The 22775-nt window shown below is 38.1% G+C and overlaps 2 protein-coding genes across 3 annotated transcripts; one reads left to right on the plus strand and one right to left on the minus strand.

Moving 5' to 3' along the window:
- Positions 1–443: 443 nt before the first annotated feature.
- Positions 444–16395, plus strand: slc43a1a (solute carrier family 43 member 1a). Its single transcript, XM_032555544.1, is given in 15 exon segments — positions 444–597; positions 851–955; positions 958–1039; positions 3186–3241; positions 3499–3575; positions 11512–11604; positions 12417–12550; positions 12652–12779; positions 13631–13777; positions 13878–13913; positions 14001–14136; positions 14316–14433; positions 14516–14589; positions 15104–15227; positions 16104–16395. Coding segments are annotated over 15 exon segments (1665 nt in total). The 3' UTR covers positions 16305–16395.
- Positions 16396–19351: 2956 nt separating this feature from the next.
- med19a (mediator complex subunit 19a) lies at positions 19352–22747 on the minus strand. 2 transcript variants are annotated; one of them, XM_032555464.1, is made up of 7 exons: positions 22624–22747; positions 22386–22535; positions 21842–21964; positions 21117–21250; positions 20932–21028; positions 20753–20847; positions 19352–19727 (listed from the first exon to the last, which is right to left on the minus strand). In XM_032555464.1, exons 2-7 carry the CDS (start codon positions 22483–22485, stop codon positions 19662–19664), a joined length of 615 nt encoding a protein of 204 aa, XP_032411355.1. In that variant the 5' UTR covers positions 22486–22535; positions 22624–22747; the 3' UTR covers positions 19352–19661. The 2 variants fall into 2 exon arrangements, with proteins under 2 accessions (XP_032411355.1, XP_032411354.1); XM_032555463.1 differs by having other exon boundaries at positions 22386–22738.
- Between the last annotated feature and the right edge of the window lie 28 nt (positions 22748–22775).

The following is a 22775-nucleotide window of genomic DNA, read 5'->3' on the forward strand; positions in this document are numbered from 1 at the left end:
AGGAAATCATATGAATGTGATTAATTTAGCCTGTCAGTTAATGTTAAAAGTTAATGTGTTCATTTTAGTAACTTCCCCTTGAGTTTGCATCGCTACATGTTGTAAAAATAAGACACCTCCACTGCTGGTAAAGGCAGCTGCCTTTAAAATGCTAAATAGTATTGGACTACCCTTGCTTTCCAACCGTAGAAGTATACAGTACATAAAATATGTAAATATGTAATATATAACTTGCTTTAAAGAATGGTAAATATGATTACTTATACTGAAATAATCAAATTAAGACTTCATAATTTCAGTACCTCTGCTTAGCATCCGATTTTAAAAAGTATATACTGTATTTCAGCATAAAACAACAAAGCTTTGCTAAACATTTGATTAATTTTATTTATTTGCTTTTTTTCACAATCTTCTCTCTTCTTTTGGGTTTCAGGGCATCAGCCATGGCGCCCAGTCTCGTTCAGGCCTACAGGAGGCGCTGGTGGATGGCGGTGACAGCGGTGATTGAAAACCTTCTGTGTTCGGCCGTGTTGTTGGGATGGGGCTCCCTTCTCATCATGCTGAAGAGGGAGGGCTTCTACTCTCACCTGTGCTCAGGTAAAAAGAGAAAAGCATTTTGTTGCTAAAAAACCCATTCAGTTCTCTCAAACGTAGTTTATCTCGGTGAAAAAATAAGAATAAATATGTATTTTAGATGTCAGTGTGTGTTTGAAGAGGAGCACCAAGCCTTCTTTTGGTTTTTCATGGTTGTCTTGAGAACCTTGGTTATTTTCTGTTTAACTGTAGCAGCTGTTTTAGGATGTTGCTCTGGTGTAGCTGTCTGATCAGCTTTTTACACTTTCTCCCTCAGAAAACGACTCGGTGGTCGTGCATTCTGAAAACGTCACCGAAGGTGCGCATGACTGGGTGTTCTGTGTGGAACAGGAGGAGATGCTAAATCTTGGATTCACCATCGGCTCTTCCTGCTGAGCGCCACGACCCTGCCGCTAGGGATCCTGATGGACAAGTACGGCCCACGTCCAATTCGGCTGGTCGGCAGGTAGGGTCATAAAATACACTTTGCCCGTCTGTCTGTGAAGCTGGAGTGAAAACACCACAACCAACCCAGCCCTGGTCCAGTAGCTTGTCAGAAAAGAGTCAAATTAGCTAAGCGCTGCCTGTGCCCGGTGAACTGGGTCACTGAAGTGACTGACGCAAGCTGGTCACAGATTTTGATCATAGTAGTCATCAGTCACTTTTTCTGAGTAAAGACATTTAACAGGAATGACAGCTTGCCTTCATTTCCCAACATGCATACCTAGGATTCTTGTTGCGGCAACACGCTTCTTCTCACAGCTTTTACCTCCATTATTTCTTTACTACTGCTGTGTGTAGGGACAACATTCCTAAAGAGAAATGCGTTTTGTTGTATTTGTGAAGTGAGTCAAGGTGGAGCAGTTTTGTATTTGTTTGCAAGAAGGGAGGAGTAATTGTGCAATTATCATTCATAACATTACAACCCCTGCATGATGTTGGCATTGAGTTCCTGCCTGAACCTCAGCAACAGTCTGGACATGAGCAAAGATCATTGAAGTCTGGCTCTTTGACATTTACGATGGACATTTTACTTCCTGTTTAGTTTTCCACTGAGTAGCTCAGGGTGAGGGTTAACCCTCGGCTTTCCCTTCATTTTGTGTGTCAAACACAAGAAAATGTAAATATATATTTTAACCAGAATGCCTTTCTTAACTTCAGTCTTCACCATACAACCACTATTTATAATTTTTATTTTATTTTAACTCCTTTTCTCAATTTTAAATTCAAGCGTCGTTTTTTAATCCCACACATGTAAATGGGATTATTTGCCAGTTATTAAGAGCAAAACTAAGTTTATTTTGGTGAAAACCCTGAAATCAGCTTGCAAGTAGATTTCTCTACCTTTTGTGTAAAAATTGGTAAATTTACACTACACTAAAAAAAAATCTCTTCACCTGGTACAGATCGGTATAAAATGAATAACGAAATAATTTCAACACAAGGAAACAAATAAAAATAGAAATTAGCTAAGTGCTGCCTGTGCCCGGTGAACTGGGTCACTAAATTTACTGATCAAAATTAAATTATTCAGAAAGAAAATTTATGCAAGTCAGCGTGCCAATTGTGCATCAACATGTAAAAATAAAGTTTTTTAAAAAGTATTCATGAGTCCAGGGGGTGAAAGTGAGGCTGCTATGTCAGAAAAATCCAGTTGAAACTTGAACAGTTAATTAGCCTATAAAAATATTTGAGTTTAGGATCTGTGAAAATGCCAGGATGTAAGTTTTTTCCCTCTACATCCTTTTTTTTAAATAAATGGATCAGAGGGATATGACAAAGTTTTTGTCAAATCTGAGGTTTATTGATGATCAAAATGACACCAGGACAGAAGGAGAGGAGATTTAATGGAAAACATAAAAAACCTGGAGAGCATCAGGGAACCACAAAATAACCACAGCAAGAACAGCAGTGAAATCCAGGAGAAAATGAAAGAAACTGAGAGACTTGACTGTGATTTCTAGTGAATACAGATGGGTCTAAAAGGCAGAATAAAGGCCAGCTGTGAAGGGATAATGCAGAGGTCTCTGGGGTCAAGCTGAGGAAATACAAGAAAATGGCTGATAGAGACAGAGGTCCAGTTTCTATGCATCGAATTTCAGTGTCAAACTTCTTTTACGTTTTGTTTGTTATATGCAGCATTTTTATATCAACTAATGGTAACACAGTTGCTTCATTGTGCTAAAAAAATCGCCTTATGTGCCTGGAAAATACATAATACCGGCCCTTTAAGGCTAAGAAATAAACGGAATAATGAAAGCAAAGAATGGCAAATGCAAAATAAAGCAAAACACAAAAGCAGTCCCAAAGATTATGACAGTTTTATAACTACAAAGATTGAAAAACTCTTCAACCACATCAACAGACTCCTTCTGGGTTTTTTTAGTGTGTAAATTTTTCTTTTAGTACATCTTTTAGTACATACTTTCTTCAAGACACACCTTTTAATCAGACTCATGAGAAAATCCTTCCTCATCCTTTTACTAGATGATCCTTTTGTTGTGTGATTCACACAGTTATTTATTGACTCATTTTTGCAGTGACTCACCAATGTTACTACTATGGGTTTGATTATTTTACTGTTTACACACGCCCTTCGTGTTTCCTTGCAGTTCCTTGTTTGCTTTGTCCTGCATCATCATGGCTGGTTCTGCTTACAACACTCACGGTGAGTACGAATAAGTTAGTCCTCTACAGAACATCACCGTGACCTCACAAAGATACACAAACCTGTAACATTCAGTCATATCCAGTAAAATATAAAATACGTTCCCTTGAGTCTCGGCTGTCAGAGTAAAAGTAAAAAAATTTAAATCGCATCATATCAGCCCCTAGAAACTTTTATCTTTATATGCAGTTATTCCTACACTTTCTGCAGTTTTATTTGGACAAAACGTAACAGTCAGATGTTTGTCATCTCTGCAGCTCTGTCGGCGCTCATCTTCTTAGCTCTCTCACTGAACGGCTTCGGAGGAATTTGCTTGACCTTCACCTCCATCACGGTGAGAAACAACAACAAATGACATCAGTCATTTGTTGTTGGACAATAGAACAATAGAAGTAAATAGATAACTTAGTAAACATTTTCAAGGTAAAAACCACACACCGCTTTTTCGGTGATTTTTACATTGTTAATCTATATAGTTACTTTTTGATCTTACATGGAAGATTTCCTTTCTTATTAAGTCTAAAAGTAATGCAGCGACTGGTAGGTGGTAGGTCTTTAACGATTTCACATTTATACAGCATGTCCTTCATAATTAAATCTATTTCTGGGGATGTTTAGTTCATTTTTAATTTATTTTAAAGATAAAATCATAAGACATATATGTTGATCCAGTAGCTCATTAAAGGTTTCTGTTTTTTGTAGATGGAATAAATGAACAGGGATATTTTGACAGCTGACCGCCTCAGCATTGTTTGGGTCAGCTGAGCGTGTTGTGACTGGGCAGCTGTTTATATCTCACCAGCATAAGGCTGGTGTATGTATGTATGTATGTGTGACGTGTCAGCTGCCACCAACATCATTAGGGCTGTTTTATCAGTGCAGCTGCCTCTTGTTTCCTGGCGTGTGTTTAGAGTCATGCTGTTTGAGAGTACATTGTGTTTACCTAGGGCAGCATCTGACCTCTCAGAGATGGAAACTCTGTCATGCCTGTTTGGACCAATGATGGCCCATGGCTGCCCACACACCCTCCCTGCAAAGCTCTGCCCACTTACCTCTACCTAAAATACACAAGGACGCATTTTGTAATGCGGGGTCTCTGTTATCTGATGCACCTCCTCGTGCTCCTCTCTTTATTTTAACAGTTTTCCAAAACATGGATATGACGCTTTTTCAGATGTGTTTGACCAGACAAACATGATGATACAAGCTGTTAGTGTCCATGTGATATTTGCACATAATCTTCCCAGTTATTTGGATAGCGAAGGGTCAGGCTGATTAAGTAGATGACATTATACCACAGCCTCTATGCGGCGTGTGTAACGTGGCGGTGTGAAAACAACACCTGCTTCAGTTAAATAAACTTTATTTATACCTGCAAGGAAAACCACTGGCACTGCTCAAAACAGCTGACATGGCAGTTTGTAGTAGGAAACATTTAGAAACAGTTTGTTTTGAGATGAGATGCAAAGTTTGCTTTACCTAACAATTTCACTTTTTTTTTTTTTACTTTTCAGACTTGGGTTACGATGGTACTGGTGTTAGCATTTTCAGCAGAAACTCCTTTGAATAAAAAAGGATTCATGAGTTGCATTTGTTTTGGTGACTTAGTGCACAAAATATCTTTAACTGAGTCTCAGTTCACAGTAGTTGCATGAAATAACTTTAAGATTAGGAAAGATAAATGTCTGTACGACTTTGAGAAATCTATGGGAGCTTTAAGGAAAAAGTTGCCATATTTTCCCCTCTGGTGTGTGCTAGTCAGATGTTTGTTTGTTTTTTTTTTTCTTGGAATAAATCTTAAAAGTCAAACACTAATGTCCAGATCTCGACTAAAGAATTTTAGGAACAAAATATAAAGGGGTAGTATCTATTTTCCAGGCAAATATTGCCATTTTATACATCATATATGTAACATCTTCCATAGTTTGAATTTTTGTTGAAGGACATTGTACTTTTATGAAATCTGGGTTTTATTTCAATAGATTTCCAACAATTGAGAGTGAGCACAAAGTCTGAAAATATAATCTTCAGGGGCCTCTTTAGGTTGCACAATTCAAACATATTTTGCTTTTAAGTGGAATACGTGAGTCGCACCAGAGTTATTGTAACCTCTCTGACTTTATAATGCAGTTTATGTGAGCACAGCCTGAGTGAGCAGCTTCAAACAGGCTGATAGAAAACAAATGACCAAGTCCAGTTAGTGAAGCAAGTTAATGTGCTGTGAAGCAATTAATGTGCTGTATGACCGTACAGAAACAGTAGAAAAGCTGCATTTGAATGCACTTTGTGGTTGAACGGTCAAGGATTTTTAAGGTCCTCTCTCAAGGTCAGACAGTGGTTATGCATGTAATCTGGTTCCTTAGGAACCTGGAAAGATTCCTGCAGCCCCAAAACACAAATACTTACAACATAAACCTTCCTTTATTTTTACATGTTACCTGCTGCTGATAAAATAGAAAATATTTATGTATAATGTGGCACATTTGTTTTTTTTATCTAGGCTTTGGAAATGTATCTGAAAATCTCAACTTTAGACCTTGTAAAAGCTGAATTTAGTAAAAAGTGTTAAAATTCACTTCAGGCAAACATAACTGTTCAGGTTCGTGAATGAAAAACAGCCACATGACACACTGCCAGGCACCCCACCAAAAAAAAAAAAAGAAAAGAAATGAGTGTGAGCACAAGTATTGGATAGTTACTGCATCTGGCAACTGTCTTCCAGATGGCAACAAGTAACTTAACACCCAGCTGATGCAATGATGTAGCTTCTCATATCTTAAACAAACATGTGGAAATACACAGACTGTGGTCATGGAAAGGATGTCAGTCTGTTTAAGGAGGGTCAAAGTATCGGCATCAAACAGAGAAAAAGTCATAGGAGGTTGCAGAAACTACTGAAAATTGGGTTGATAACTGTTCAATGCTTCATTAAAAACTGGAAGGAAAGTGAGGAATCATCGTCTCTGAGGAAGAAATGTGATTGGAAAAAATCCTGAATGACTGTAATTGGCTTTGTCAAGGCTATGTGGGATTGGCGATAAATCAATTTGATCGATTCATTGAATCTTCTGTTTACAAAGATTTCATTTTTGGAACTTTTTTTTTTTTTCACAAATGCACTCTTTGGTTTCTGTACAGTTCAGAGACCTAGCATTCAGTTTTACAAAAGCATTTCTCAGCTTGTATTTATTTGGAACTTGAAGTTAGCTCAACTCCCCAGAGATGAACTAAATTCAACTCTGAATTTAGGTCAGAGTTGATTGAAATAAAAGCAAGTTGCTGAAAATACTTTCCTCTCCTTCAGAGACTCGGTGTCATAGCGTCACATGAACAGCCCTGTCATTGTTTAACCTCTCACATGCAAAAGATATGCTGTTCATTCTGTCCCATCGCTCACACACATACACACACTCAATTAATATTACACCTGCGTTAATGTTAGAGTCACCTGACACTTACGTTTGTCCTTGCCTGGCCTCTTGTCAACATTTTTCTGGATTTATTGTGGCTCACAGAAGCTACAAGCTGATGTTGTTTTGATGGAGGAACAGCAGCAGAGCAGAAGGACAAAGACACACAAACACAGATATCATGAAAAATAGAAGACGTGAGAGATCTGAGTCAAAACTGTCCCTGTTTCTGCTTGGATCTCCAGTCGTCAATTACTTACATTTTGATACAACTTTTTAATAATAACCTTCAAGAATTACACATCAGTGTTGTACTGCTTAACTGAGTTATAGGAATAAATGACCCATTTAAATTACTAATAGGGTTGCAAATTATAAACAATATGTAGGCGGAACATGTCATATAACAGACTGAGACATTGTTAAGGTTTGCTAATATTTTGGTATATTTAGGCTATTTGTTCTGGTGCCTATGTCTTCTTCATTTATTGAAGATGTATCAAAAAATTTTGTTTTTTTTTCCAAGGTAAAGAAAATGCAGACAAAAATCAATTCTACTTTTAAGTAACAGCGATAGAAATTGTAAATAATATTTATTTTCTACAAATGCAACAATTTGAAAACTGCATTTAAGATGAAATCTTTTGCAAAGTAGGCTATGAGCGTTCCAGGGTTCGTACCTAAAAACAAATAAAACGTATGGAACATGGGTATTTTTTCTGTCTGGGTAGTTAACATGGGAAAGGAAACCAGTTACAGTAAATTCTGAATTTCAAAAAATAAATTAAAAAGAAAATGCTAGGTTGTAAAAAAAACAATACAACCTAGCATAGCAGCTACATTAAGCAAAAATTGACCTCAGATTTATTTTCTCTTGTTTTAAAAGTTATATTTGAAAAAGTTGAGAATAAAAATACAAAATCTGTTTCAATCTCCTCAAAACAACGACAAAAAAAAACATTATTATACCTAAATAAAATGATCCAAACATTAGATTTTTTTGGCGAGGTTCTGATTTTATAAAGAGTTTTGAGGAAGCTTCAGTTCTCATTAAATAGCATAACCAGTAACTGTAAAAATAGTTACTGGTTAAACTATCTTCTTGTTTTCTGGGGTTTTCTTGTGAGAGATACAGAGACAGTACAACAAAAGATAAACTGAAAACAGCATCTTATTTGCTTCTGTTAGCTAAAACTCATGAAAAATTAAATGAGAAGTAAAGCTTGAAAACCTGATCTGCACCTTTTTCAGCTTTCCTTTAAGAATTAGTCATGTCTCTGTTGTAGCCTATGGGTGACACACCTATCTTTGATGGTTTCACAGATTACGGGAACACACGGTTGAATGGCAGCAATTCTCTTCCTATTGCTGGGAACGAGTAAAAGCAGTTCTGCTTGTTAGATAAGTTTTCCATTATCGATTGCCAGCTGTGAGCAAATCAGCTGCACCACATCAGCGCTCCAGGAAACAAAAAAAGAGGGTGTAGAGCAGAAGTTGCTGCTGGCTCTCCTGCTGGTGATGAATATGTGCTCAGTTGTTCCTTCCTGGGGTTATTGAAGATGTTGGTGAAATTTGTTCAACAAATAGAAAGCAAACTACAGGGAAGTACGGATGTGGAAGACAGTGACACTCTGGGTCAAACATACAGAAACTTTTAAAGCTTTGATCCAAATCTAAACACTTGGCCTTGCTCTGGTTTATGCAAGTCCAGTGCAGCTGGAAGTGACAGTTCAGCCAATCTGTGAAAGGTTAGCGAGGACATAAAGCGAGGGGAAAGAAGAAGCCGGTGCCACTCAGCTGTGGTTTAGTGTTTCCTGCTGAGGAAGTGCAGCTGTGGTTTAAAGAGAGATTAGTCAATCCTGAAGAAATGCTTCTCCCACTAACTTTTCCCCCTTTTTTTATATAATTTCTGCCAACTTCTCCGCATGTAATCTACTGTTCTTCCACATCGTTAGAGCTGAAACACATCTCTGAACTCATTAATCTGTCATTTGGCATATTCTCAGTAATTAAAGTCCTAATTAAAGTCTGTGCCGGCTGGCAAGATCTTACAGAGTCCAGCTGAGTGGGCACAGCCGGAGCAGAGGCTGAACTGATCGGCGGTGACAAACGAGTGGCCTGAGCTCCTTTTCTCTGTGACTCTCTGACCCCTGGTTAACCACCGCATGGCTCGGTTCAGTCACCTGCTAACATGCAGGGCTTCGTCATGTCTGTTCATACAGATGAAATGTGACATTTTCCAAACTTTGTCATATCATAACCTCAAAACTATAGTGTATTTTCCTGGGATCACTGGTAGAGAAAAACCTCACAAGACTTGCTGCTGTTACTGCAGCAAAAGACGGTTCTAGAAATACTGAAACAGGACGGCTGAATCCCAGAGTTTTAACATTTTCCAACCCACAATTATGTGCTATTTTGGCTGAATCCCAGACTTTTAACATTTTCCAACCCACAATTATGTGCTATTTTGTGTTGATCCAATTCCTTTAAAACAATGTTTTTCAATGCATTTTAAAGGAGAAGGTGGATATGCTAAATAGGAACGAGGCATTGCATTTTGTTCTGCCTGCTTTTCTAAACTCTTCTCTGTGAACCTTTTTTCCTTGAACCTCTGTGGCCAGAAGAGTCCAGATCCACGGATCCAACAGCCATGAAGGTGTCAAGTTTTTCCCTCGATTCTGAGAAATCGTAAATGAAGACGAGTGTTCTTCGAGATGTTTTTCCTCCTCTTCCTCAGACAGTCAGGCTCTCTCTACCACGCTCTGAGGGAAACTTTTTTCTCCTGTTTGCCTGCTAACCGCTTGCTGTGGGCCTCTCAAAGTGACCTGATGCTTCCTGGTGCAACGCAGACACATTAGCACTCCGGCATGCAAACTGTCACCATATTGCGATCTCAATGCAGCTTTCTCACAGACACTGAGAATAAAATGTCAACATTCACAGAAAAGCACACTTGACACCCACATACAGAATCTCTAGAGAAAGATTTTCAATATGTGGCTCTGAAGTTCCTGGAAGTCTGTTCCTGGTGGGAACATCTTCCTGTCTAAAATCTTTCTGTTTCATAAAATGACTAGATGAACATTATTTTGTTGTTATTCTTGGTAGAAACATAAAAATGCATTGAAATTACTTTTTAAAACCGCATATTGACAACACAGCCAACCCTAACAACTGTAACAAGTAACATAGCTTCGTCCATCTTGTCATCAACTCTAACCACAACATGATACTGCCACCACCATGCTTCACTGTGGGAATGCTGCGTTTAATGCTTTTTATATAGGATGAATCATTCATGTTTGCTTTTTCCTCTACATGGCTTGAGGCAAACTGCAAGCAGGACTTCCTGTTGCATTATTTCAACAATAACTTTCTTCAGTGAAGGCCAGATTTGTGTAGTGGATGACCCACCTGAGCAGTGGAGCTCCCCCAGAGTGCCACAGGTCTCTTAACAGATCTCTTAACCCAGCTTTGAACTCCTCCAGATTGTTATTTCAAGGTGATTTAGTTAGGAGTAGCAAAATAAAAGGGGTTGAGCTACTTCAGGCCCTTAAACAGATATAAATGCATGTATAATCTGGAGGGTTTGAAAAGGCAAATCAAAACAAAGCAGGCAATAACATGTTGCAATGGTGAAATTTTGCTCCCAGAAAAAAGGTTGTACAAAGTGCAAACTGTTTTTTATTCAAACGATCCCGTTTGTCGATAAATTAAAGGATGATGCAACATGGTGAAATCTCGCTTCCAACTTTTGAGAAACTAATCAAACAGGATATTTTCTGTGAAAATATAACTGAAATAGACAGTGTTGGTTTTAAAACATCAATTCTATTCAGTAAATACCTGATGTTTAGTTTGACTATCAGATTTTCCCTCCACCTCAGGGTCTATGAGTCTGCTAAGCTTGGCAGAGTTGCCTTTTTTAAGGTTCAGATATAATAAGGCAAGTTTACAAATAGCTCTGCATGATCAGTTATTAGGAGTGATTAAACATGTTACAGTTCAAGCTGCTTGGTTTATATTTACTGTGGATCACAGAGGATTACGGTTTCTAGCAGCAGAAAGTGCAACTCCCAACAAGTATTGCTTCATGGCAGCTGGATGCGTATCAAAAGGCGAGTAGTCAACAAATAAGCCAGGCATATTTGCAGGTAGCTGTTGGTTAATGCACCTGTCCTTCTGGCCTCTTCTCTCCCAAATGAAAGTCAGACTCTGAGCTCTGAACCTATCAGTGTCTCACGGATGTGTGAGATCAGTGTGCAGCAAAAAAAAGGGGTCACTGACACGGCTTGGTGAACCCTGACACAGCTGAGGGATTAGGTGACGCCGACAGCAGGTTAGGTAAAATAGTGAGCCCGTCATGGAGGACAACTACAATCCCTCACATGTGATTTTTAGAATCACGATTGACCCATTTAAACCTGCAATCAAAGGGCATTTAGTGTGCTGCCAGCACAATGGATTGTTGTTATATGTTATAATCTTCTTACTGCTGTGAATGGGCGAGCTTAATATATGATGTGTTGGTACCTGCCACCATGTGGTTTGGTATGTTTCAGGCAGCCATTCACAGCGGGTTAAACTCAGTGGGTCAAACAGTATGCTGAAAGGTCAGACTTTAATCCCAAGTCTTTTAATCCCAAGTCTTTCAGATGAACAAAGCTGAAACTGTGAGGCTGTCATGTAATAAATTAATAAAAAGTAATAAATTCCTCTGCAAGAGGAGCAAAACGTAGAAAGTTGATGCTCTCTGCCCCCTGGTGGTGAGAAAAATCAAACAGCTTTCACACATTTAATGTTAATTTAATAAGTATTATAAATAACTGTGTGTGTGTGTGTGTTTTATGCCTGCAGCTCCCCAACATGTTTGGTTCTATGAGCTCCACCATCATGTCGCTGATGATCGGCTCCTACGCCTCCTCTGCCGTCACTTTCCCCGGCGTCAAGGTGAATTATAAGATTTAACACAGCTCTAGTTTTTCCCTGTGTGTCTCGCCTTCCTCCTGCAGGTTAAAGGTGACACAGTGTGGCTGTAAGTGTGTGCACGCATTTCTGTTCAATCAAAAGTGGACAGAATTGGACAGAAAAAGTCTGGAAAAAGCTAATAAGATATTTTATTTGGTTATATTTTGAGGCTTTATTGTGATCCCTGTTGTCTAAAAATTGTCCTTTATTTTTTCTCTTTCATTTTTCCCTTTCTTCCTTTGTGTCCTACTTTCTTTTTCTACTGTTTTCCTTCCTTTTAGAAATCTGTCCTATTTTTCTATCTTTCTTTTATGTTTCCATCTTTTCTTCCTTCCATGTTTTTTTCCCCCCTTCCTTCTTCATTTCTTTTCGGCTTTTTGTTACACACGCATTTATAGCCCACTACATTATGTGGATTTTAATATTTTATATTTTGGAAAGCTTAGTCTGGATAAGTTTGGATGTTTTATTTGCAAAATATGTAGGAACCTTGTTGAAACTGCAAGAGATTTCTTCACAATTTGCTTTTAAGGATCCAGATGTTCTGTATTCCTCTAAAGTGGTCAAGATGAAAAGCTGTCCAGGGTTTCTGAAGATCTTTCAGTTTCAAATTTTCTTTGAAGCACTTGAGGCTTTTCAGAAGAATAATTATTGTTTGTTGTACAATATTGCTGAAGAGTATTAAAAAGGACGTCTGTCTTCAATGACTACAGTGACTTGAGAACTTTGCTGCGTGCACTAAAAAACTCAATCAGCAACTTATATTTTGCAACAATCATTTCTTGTCTTTGTAGTTGATCTACGATGCAGGCCTGCAGTTCCATGTGATCATGTGGATATGGTCGGGTCTCGCCGGGCTCGTTTTTATTAACTGTTTCTGGAACTGGCCCTCAGAAGGCTTCCCAACTCCAGACGAGGTTGACTACAGGTCAGTGTAACGCCCGCCTGTCTGCTGGAAACGTTACCAGGGATTTAAGTCAAGCGAGCGGGATCTAAAGCTGTAACCGTCTCATGTTTTGTACTCAACAGTAAGATTCTCACGACGCAAGAGGATCCTTCATCTGAGCAGAAGGCTGTAGGGGAGAGACTGAACCAGAAAAACGGAGATGTCCGACATTCCCTGGAGAAGCTTCCCAACGGACCCGACACTGCACCAAGTGAGTTAGCTAACCGCTCATGTTAGAGAAAAAAAAAGAAAAGACAATTCTCAATTATGTTCATGTACTGATCAAGTTGTCTGTAAGCCAATGTTAGGATGATGGAGAGGTAAAACCTCTTACGATGACCTCTAATCACTGACTCCCTGTATGAAAAAATTATATTTACAAAATTAATCTAATCGAATGAATTCTAACGAACAGAAGATAAATGTAGTTACTCAAATAAAATAGTTTTTAACCGTTGGAACATCAGTACCTTCAAAGTGTTTGGATTTGACAGAGCAGAAGGTGAAACCACCCTGAAGGCTTTATACCCAAAGTGTTACATTACGGTTATGTTGCGTTACATTACGTTATGTTACGCTATTTTAGTAGCACTGTGACCAATATGGCTGAAGTGTTGGGCCAACAACAATACTTTTATTCATTTTTTACAATTCATTGATAATTCAGCTCATAACATACATTAATGTGGTTCCAGTTAATCATGTGGAATAAAAGCAAAGTAACCAGAGCTGGTCACATGACATAGAAAAACAGGAAGTTGCAGCAACCAAGACAGTCTTTCACTGTAAAATTATAGCAAAAAGAATTAAAAAGCTTTAATTTGTTAGGTAAAACTCAGATTTGTTAGGTTCACTACTAATTACTCTTCATACGATTCAAACATGAAGCTTTATCTTTTGGTTAAGGACACATTTTTAATTTAAGCATAATAAAAGATTCTATAAATTTGGGCAGAGGTTGTTTAAATTATCGCCTTTTTAGCTTTACTGTAACCTCTTAAACTTCAGGTTCATTAACAGCGTTGAAAACTACGTCACCAAAGGTTTCTCCTCCTCCCTTAGATGCTGTTCCCTTCCGGCGGTCTGTGTTCTCCGCCATCTTCCTGTGGAGTTTGGTCACTATGGGGATGACCCAGCTGAGGATCATCTTCTTCATGGGAGCAATGAATAAAATGCTGGAGTTCATGGTGACCCGGGGTGAAGAACACCGTGAGTGTCCAATGAGCTTTAACCTCGTGGTCTGACCATTTATTTTTTTTCTATTATTGTTTTATCACTATTGTAAATTTTGTTGTTTTTTATATTTTAGCACCCGACGAGGTTGTGCTTGAGGCAGAAAAGACAGGTGAGTTTTGTTAGATTGTGGCATAAACCTTTAAGAATGTACCTGACCTTTTCTCCTCATTTTACTGTTTTCCTCTTGATCTTTCAGTGGGTTTCTACGCCTCCATCTTCGGCACGCTGCAGCTGCTGTGTCTGGTGACGTGTCCTCTGATTGGTTACATCATGGACTGGAAGATGCAGGAGTGTGAAGAGGAGAAGTGTGCCTCTACAGGGATAGTGAAGAGGTACGTCCAGTAAAAAATAACAAATGTGAGTTGTTTGGAATTTTATTTCTCAGCTTCAGGCTTCCTTGGACCGCATGTAAGGATGCAAACAGGAAGTTCTTTTAGATGGTGGGTGGGTTTTGCACACAAGTGTGATGCAGGTTAAAAAAATGTCCTGTCCTTTTGGCTCTCTCCTTTAGAGCCAAAAGAGACCGTAAGATCCAGAAAGTGACCAACGCTATGAGAGCCTTCATCCTCACCAACATCCTTCTGATCATTTTTGGAATCTGTAACCTCGTGGATAATCTGCCTCTACAGGTAAACACACCACATTACACGTTAACAATAAAACACCATCAGCACAAACGCTTACAAGCTCTTTTCTGTTTTTCTGCCATAGATTTTGACGTTCATCCTCCACACTATGGTCCGAGGATTCATCCATTCCTGCTGCGGAGGCCTCTATGCTGCTGTGTGAGTCCTGCAGCCCCAGCAACACAACAGATACAGGATGCATTCATTACCTTAGGCGAGGAAAATTTGACAAGATTCCTCTTTAAACCACAGAGCAAACAGTACAGCTGTGCCATGTTTGTTTTTATAAGGTAGAAAACACTACAATATTCAGCGTGCCAGTATTAAAGTCCAAGCAGATTGTTTTCTGACTCATTTAGAGTTATCTTCTAACACCAAATAAACATCAAAATAAAAGAGAGCTTTACAGTGTGATAAAAGCAACCAGATGTTTCAGCAAAACCAGAGCAGGTCAAATTCCCTACAGCAAGATGACATGCGCCCACTGGAGACATGGAAACAAGCCATCTCTGGCAGTAATTAACATTTTTTAATATATATGTTGCATCATCAAGAAGAAGAATTTAACATAAAACATAAAGGTTAGATAGGTTACTCTGCATTGAAGCTCATCCTGATGATCCTGGAGTTTATTTTATGCTATGCTAAACCACTCATTATTTTTCTTCAACAGCTACCCGTCCAACCACTTCGGTACACTGACAGGCCTCCAGTCCATGATCAGCGCGGTGGTTGCTCTGCTGCAGCAGCCGCTCTTCATCGTCATGGTAACACATCTTCATGGGAACGCCTACTGGGTGAGGAAATGCTCTCTTACCCCCATGCATGCACACGTACCTCTCAGGTCAACATATAAGCAAAGTAATGCCTTAATTGTCAGCCTAAAAAGGGCATTGAACAAATTTTCTTTTTGTGACAATGAATCAGAGTCATACATGATTTATAGCAAAATAAATAAATAAATATAGAGTCATCAGTACATAAAGTAGGACATTCGGCTCTGTTAGAATTTCATTTTGGACCACTAGCCTTTAATTTATTTTTTTTCTGTGACTCTTTAAAGACAGACTAACTCAAAGTGTAAAAACATAAAATAAAATATTGTATTTTTACAGCAGCTTTTGGGAAGCAGATATTTTTATCTTAAGGCATTTGATGCCTTTAGGTATTTGATTTGATAATCCAGTGTCAGATTTTTTTCAGTCTGACACTGGAGAAAAATTAATGATGCATTAGTTGCGTGAATAATCTTATAATCCACTTTAAAGGATTAAAAACCAAATAAATCTAATGAATAATTCTAAGAATATTTTTGGCTAAAGTAGATTTGAAAGACAAAGATCTCTATTTTGGAAATAATTCTATTTTTTCTGCATGTTTTGAAAAGTAGACATATTTTGTCCTTAGCAACGAATCTTGTAGGACGGGGCGCCTGAGTCCAGTCCTTAAGAGCTACTATCCTGCAACTTTTATAGATGTTTCCCCTGCTCCAACACACCAGAATAAATTGCTTAAATTTAGGCCAGTAGAAGCGTGGTATCGAGCTACTCGTTTGTTTCCAGTGTGTTGAAGAAGTGATGGGATGTCACCCATTTGATTTAGGGACATCTAAAAACTCCAGGACATCAACCTTGTGGTATTGCTTCTCATCTGTCCCCCCGTCTGTGTTTCAGATCAACTTTGGCCTTCTGATTTTCTCGTTCACCGGCTTCCTGCTGCCAGGTTACCTGTTTTTCCACCGCAGAAACCTGCTGAGGGAACAGAAGGCCAGAGACAGCCAACCTGCCATTCAGGAGATGGAAGCTCTCAAGTCCACCGAAGCCAACGGCTTCAACAAGCCTCACAGCAACGGCAACGCTTTGACAGATGCTTAGACAGATGCTTAGACAGCAGCAGAGCTGAAAATTATGGGTCATTTTAAGCATGTGGCTGCAAAATGAACACCAGATTTTTTTTTCTCATTGAGAAAAAAGTGTTTTATCAATATACAGTTGAAACCAGAAGCTATCCATCCATCCATCCATCCATTTCCTGTACACCTTTGTCCCTTAGAGGGGTTGGAGGGGTGCTGGTGCCTATCTCCAGCTAACGTTCCGGGCGAGAGGCGGGGCCCACCCTGAACAGGACGCCAGTCTGTCGCAGGGCAACACAGAGACAGACAGGACACACAACCATGCACGCACACACTCAACTAGACCAATTTACCTAACACTCATGTCTTTGGACTGTGGGAGGAAGCCGGAGTACCCGGAGAGAACCCACGCATGCACAGGGAGAACATGCAAACTCCGTGCAGAAAGACCCCAGGCTGGGAATCGAACCCAGGACCTTCTTGCTGCAAGCCAACAGTGCTACCAACTGAGATTTGTATTCGCTAAATGCCTGCAACAATGAAAGAGAAAAATATGTCAGATTTATTATTAACGTCTTCAAAATGAGGAGTTTATAGATAGAATAACTACTATATTTTTAAACAGTAATGAAAAGCGCAGATGATGATGTCATGGCTTGGGAAACATCTCATGAGAAAGTTAAAAGAAATCAGCCAAAATATCTGATATATTCTTTCTCTAATTATTGTGACATTTAGCATATACTGTAGATATAATGGTAATCAAGACTGACCTAAAACAAGAGACATCTGATCTGATTTAACTTTAAGCATTCTTTCATTCAGTGTATATAAACTTCTGGTTTCAACAGTATTATTTTTATTTTTTAGTCATTGCTAGTGCTTGTTTTGCCTGCCACAAACGAGGTCATGGAGCTTTTTTTTGTTACCAGTCAGAATTTCCTGTTATTTGGAGAGACGTGTCATCAGCTTTTGTTGCTCTTTTATTTATTTGGATTTAGATCCAAGAGCCAAAACAGTTTTCATTTCAAGCCATAAACCTAAAGTTCAAGCAGAGGGAACGACAAACTGTGGATATCACTATACTTGAAGTAGTTTCCTGACAATCAGTACTAACCTGCGAACACCAAAGAAACGACGAGGTTTTTAGGACAGTTGCATAATCTGATCAGTATTGTTTTTGTATTATGCAGAATGTTATTTGTGCTTTTTCTACAGGATCCCCAAAGTAAGAAGAATCTAAGCAAATCAGGAAAATGTAGAGCATGCACCTTCCAAAGTAAGAAGACTTATGAGGCATATGAAGAAGATTTTGAGAATTTTATCTGAGCCCATCTGATAATTTGAACACAAAAATGACTGGATGTTTAGATACCACATCTACCTCCTGTTGTTTTGTCCCAGGTTTCATCCACAGTACACTGGACTCTTTCGATTATCTGATTTTTCTTCAGATAAACACTAAAAACATTTGTAAATTCCATTTTTACCTTTGGTCATCCACTTGTTTCACCAATAATGCTAGAACCCAAACATTTCTGTAATTTATATATACAGTACAGACCAAAAGTTTGGACACACCTTCTAATTCAATGGGTTATCTTTATTTTCATGACTATTTATAAGGCAAGAAATCCCACTTATTAACCTGACAGGGCACAGCTATGAAGTGAAAACCATTTCAGGTGACTACCTCTTGAAGCTCATCAAGAAAATGCAGAGTGTGTGCAAAGCAGTAATCACAGCAAAATGTTGCTACTTTGAAGAAACTAGAATATAAGGGGTATTTTCAGTTGTTTTACACTTTTTTGTTTAGTGCATATTTCCACATGTGTTATTCATAGTTTTGATGCCTTCAGTGTGAATCTACAATGTCAATAGTCATGAAAATAAAGGAAGCTCATTGACTTAAAAGGTGTGTCCAAACTTTTATATATATATATATATATATACTGCTCAAAAAAATAAAGGGAACACTTTAAGTGTTAAACACCTGTTTAAGTGTTCCCTTTATTTTTTTGAGCAGTGTATATTATATATATATATATACGTATATATTGTATATATAGGAACAATTTTGTATAGGAAATGTGACTGACAGGGGTGATTCTGACACAGTGTGTGTCTGAACAGTTTTAAAACACTTTGTATTGCTTTATGCACAGAAATTCACTAGTGTGTGTATATGAGTATGCAAGTGTATATTTTATACTTTAGCTGCAGTAGAAATAAAAAGGGAAATCTATTTTGTAGAGGATTTACAATAAAAGTAGCTCAGATGATTCTAGGTCTATACAGCTTTTATTTCTATGGTCTTGCATTGACTTGGAAAAAAATATATTTTTTGTAAATACAACGGTGGTGTGGCTTGTTACTTTTATAACATTTTCAGCTTGTTTTACTATAAATATTGGAGTGTATAGCATAGGAACATAAGGACGACCTGCTGTGCTTTAAGTCTGTTTCCTTGATGTGATTTCACATCTGATTTTAAAATAAAAACTGTTTGTAGCAGGTTGTGTTCCCTGTGTCAGTAGCAGAAAAGTAATGATACTAAATGTATACAAAATGTATATGTTTATATTACACAGATGTAAGTTTTTGCCACTTTTTCTTATTTCTGATGCATGGTTTGTTTTTTCTCTGTAGAAGAAAATAGTTTTGCTATATTATTTTTCGTTTTGCTGTCACCTTGCCTTTCAGTAAAGAGGTATTTCTAAGAGCATTTCTGCCAAACAGCTTTCTCTGTAAACCAAAGCCATTTTCCATAAACGAACAGTTTGACAATAACGCAGCCACTGACCTCATGAGAACAGACTGAATTCCTTTCGTTATTCCAGCAGTAAGTATAAGTTACATGTGGTCTTTTCGGCTGTGATCTACGAGCAAAAACATTGGCTTAAACCGTATTTAAGGACTTTACAGCAGTCCCTCTGTACCGTTAAAGAGTTTTTGATTTACAGAATTCATTTAGGTTATCCAACATTATTTGGTAAATAAATGTACAAATAAAACATAATGCAAATGTGTCATTTTTTGGTAAGGTGATTCAGATTAAGGAAAGAAACATAAAATTAATAATCAAAGTTTATTTGATTTTGGCATTATGGTCAAAATAAGAACAAAAAAATTAAAGAAATACACAACGGCTGTTTAGTCCATCCACACAGTTGTTGTTGTTTTTTTAAGCTTAATCTGTAACATCTCTTTCCATTTTTACCCAGCATCTCTGCTTACTCAACACACACACATGCACACATTATACAGCCATTTGTTTATCTCATTTAGCATACCTTTAATAATACAATAACCTGTAAAACACACACTCTTACAAAACGTCACACATTCAAACAGGCAGACACACACAGTGGGCTTCTGTCTATCTGAGGCTGTTGCTGCTGGGCTGCGATCCAGTGAGGCCGGGGTGGTCTGGGCTGTGGCGGTTCTGGATCAGGGCAGAGACAAACACCGGTTTAATTTTATATAGTCACGCTTTCCGACATTGTTCACACACAGATAAAAGTTTCAAACTGGTTTAACAATTCTAATGCAAGTTAAGAAATAACCACAACATTAAGATTTCAAAAACCTTTTGGATTTGTTGTCTTAATGCAAAGTTAATCTCTAAGAAAGTCCAAAATTGCCTTAATTATACAAATAAATAGTTTCTTATAAACAAGTGATAATTAAAATGACAAATGCCAAGTTGCTTTATTAAATATCTTGACTTTTTTTTTCTTTCTTTTTTTTTACAAAAAGCATGAGCAATTATTTCAGTATTTATTAGTTTCATGGTCATGGAAACAATTATCTCACTTTAAAAAAAACATGTTTATTATGCTAATTTTACTGTAACAATAACTTCGTCATGAACCAAAAAAATTAACTATTTATTTGTTACATTGAATAAATAATGTACATTTTGCTCTCCATGCATCTCATATGCACATGGCCGTAATACCTAAAAATGAACTAAAGAAATTTGTAGTAATCAAAAGACATTAAATACCAAGCCAGCGTTGCACAGCAACACTCAGGATGTTGACCAAATATGGTGATGTAGTTGTAGTTTGTCACACAAACAAAGAAGGAACTAGGAGCAAATCAAGAGCTGGAAAATTGACAGCAACCTTTAAAGTCAACAATGATAAAAGTAACACCTGTTGCTCACAATGTAGTTATAAATCCATTTTCTTCTCCAGTTTGGATTATTTTTAATAATTACTAACAGCTTACATGAGCCAACACCAAAATCTATTTTAAAACTTACTTAAATGATGTATTTATATTTTTCAGATTCACTAGAGAGATGTTCGATTTCTTTCTGTAGATAGGTGTCTGAAAAAAACATCATCCTCTTGTCTTATAGATTTAGACAAGACAATCAGATCCAACTCAAAATGTAATCATTTTTGATCCGAGTCATAAAGAAAATAAATTATTACTTTGATGTTAAACATTTATTCTCACCTTCTTCTTTTTCTTGTCTTTCTTCTTTTTCTTTCGATCCGGGTCATCGTCCCTCTTTTTCTTCTTTTTCTTAGGATCAGAGTCTGAGGGAGTTTCTGAAAACGGTAGAGAAGCAGGTAAGTAAGTGGCTTGCAGACATGCTGAACTCATTTGCATTTAAAGGTAATAATTTGTCCTACCTTGTGGTAATGGGTCCTGTGGTCGGTGGTGCTTGTGTTTATGCTTGCTCTTCTTCTTTGGAGGCTGTATGTGCATCAGTCTGTACTGTTCTGGGAGCTGGAAATATGTGCATGCATTAGTATTTAATATCTACTCATGATGTGTTTAAGACGTTAGCAGCAGACCAGAATATGAAATAAAGTACCGGTCCTGTGTGTAGTCTGAATCCTGTGAGCGAAGCACCAGTCAGCGGGCTGAAGGAGTTCCCACACACTGGAGGCTTATCGATCAGAGAGCGTAACGAGCTGCCGTCCTGAGTGCCCGGACAGTCGATCATACCTGCCACGCAGGAGATGGAGAGAAAAGTTTAAAGAAAGCAAACTCACAAATATGTGCAAGGGACACATATGACATATGAGTATTTCAATAAGATCTTACAGCATCAGATTCCCACACCTGAATTAGGTGATCATGGCTGAAATGCTAAAGATCACTGAAAGTAATGGGAACACTGGTGGCAGAATTGAAATTAAGCAGTAGGGAGAATAATGTGCCTTTTTTACAACTGTTACCCTCATTGTAATATTCAACAATAATGTCACATGACGTTTCTTAATACTACTGCAGTCCTTGCTCAAATTGTGCTTCTATGCAATGCGTATTAACATTATGACACTGCTCCACTTCCTTTGCATCTGTATCCTATTACTGTTGCGTACTTGTACTTTTTGAGGTAAAAAGTTTACTATTTACATTTAAATGATCAAACAAAAGACCAAGAGTTAAATTTAAAAGATTCCTAGCATCTATAGAAGAGACTGCAATTAAGTCTTCCTGACTTTGAAAAAAGGTCATTTCCCATGATAAGAACAGTACATAGGAAATGACAGACGAAAGCTTTTGTTTTTTATAAATTAACAGGCTGCTTACCTGGTAACTCTGGCAGAAAGTTGCTCAGCTTCTCCTTCACCTTCTTCCCACAGAACTTGTTGTAGGCATGTTCCAGGTTGTAGTGTGTGATAAGGTTGGTGTTGCCCGTCAATTCGTTTCCAACTAAACACACAAAATTATATTGAAAAAGTTTAGCTAAAAATTGAACAAAATATACAGTAAAGTTGTAACAAACATCTAGTAACGTGTAGGTGAACGGTGACTGTTGATGCTACAACACGAATGCTCCCTCTAACATTTGGTTTTAAAATGAAGCATAAACGAATATACGGCCTTTAAGAACAAAAGTAAACAAACGTAAGCTTAAGGTATGTTTGTCGAGATGTAAAGAATACAACTATTCTGATTAAAAAAAAGAGAGGCTAATAACGACAATTAGCTTTCACTTGCTTCACTTGTGCCGTTAGCAACTGTTAGCAACACTGTTTACAAACTGTTTGTCAGTGTGTAATATCTCAGCCAAACCCGTTGAAAATACAAATATCACACATTGTGTCCAGCAGGCGTAATAATGCGAACGTACCAGGAAGCTCTCGCAGTAAATAGAAAGGTTCGTTCATGGCTCCGGACTTTCGCAGGGCAGGCCCTTCATCCACGAGCTGCGGTGGCATCTGCGCCGCCATGGAGACTTGGTTCTGCGGGATAGGTGGCGGCGGCTTCCCTGGTCCAAAACCTAAAGACGAAGACCCGGGAGGTCCCTGAGCTTCATTTTGCCCGAACAGAGTGGAAAACATTTCAGTCATATTTATCAAGATTAATACATTTAAAGCGCTTTGGGGGAGGGAAGCCGGTCTTGTCTAGCTTAAAGCTTGTCCATGTAGCGTTGCGTCAACGAGTATCCATGCGAGCGTCAACTGCTTTGCTTCTCTTCTTTGTGGCTTTATTTTCATGTCCCAATTTACCGTAATACTGG

This window comes from Xiphophorus hellerii, chromosome 23 (assembly GCF_003331165.1).
Source record: "Xiphophorus hellerii strain 12219 chromosome 23, Xiphophorus_hellerii-4.1, whole genome shotgun sequence".
NCBI lineage: Eukaryota > Metazoa > Chordata > Actinopteri > Cyprinodontiformes > Poeciliidae > Xiphophorus > Xiphophorus hellerii.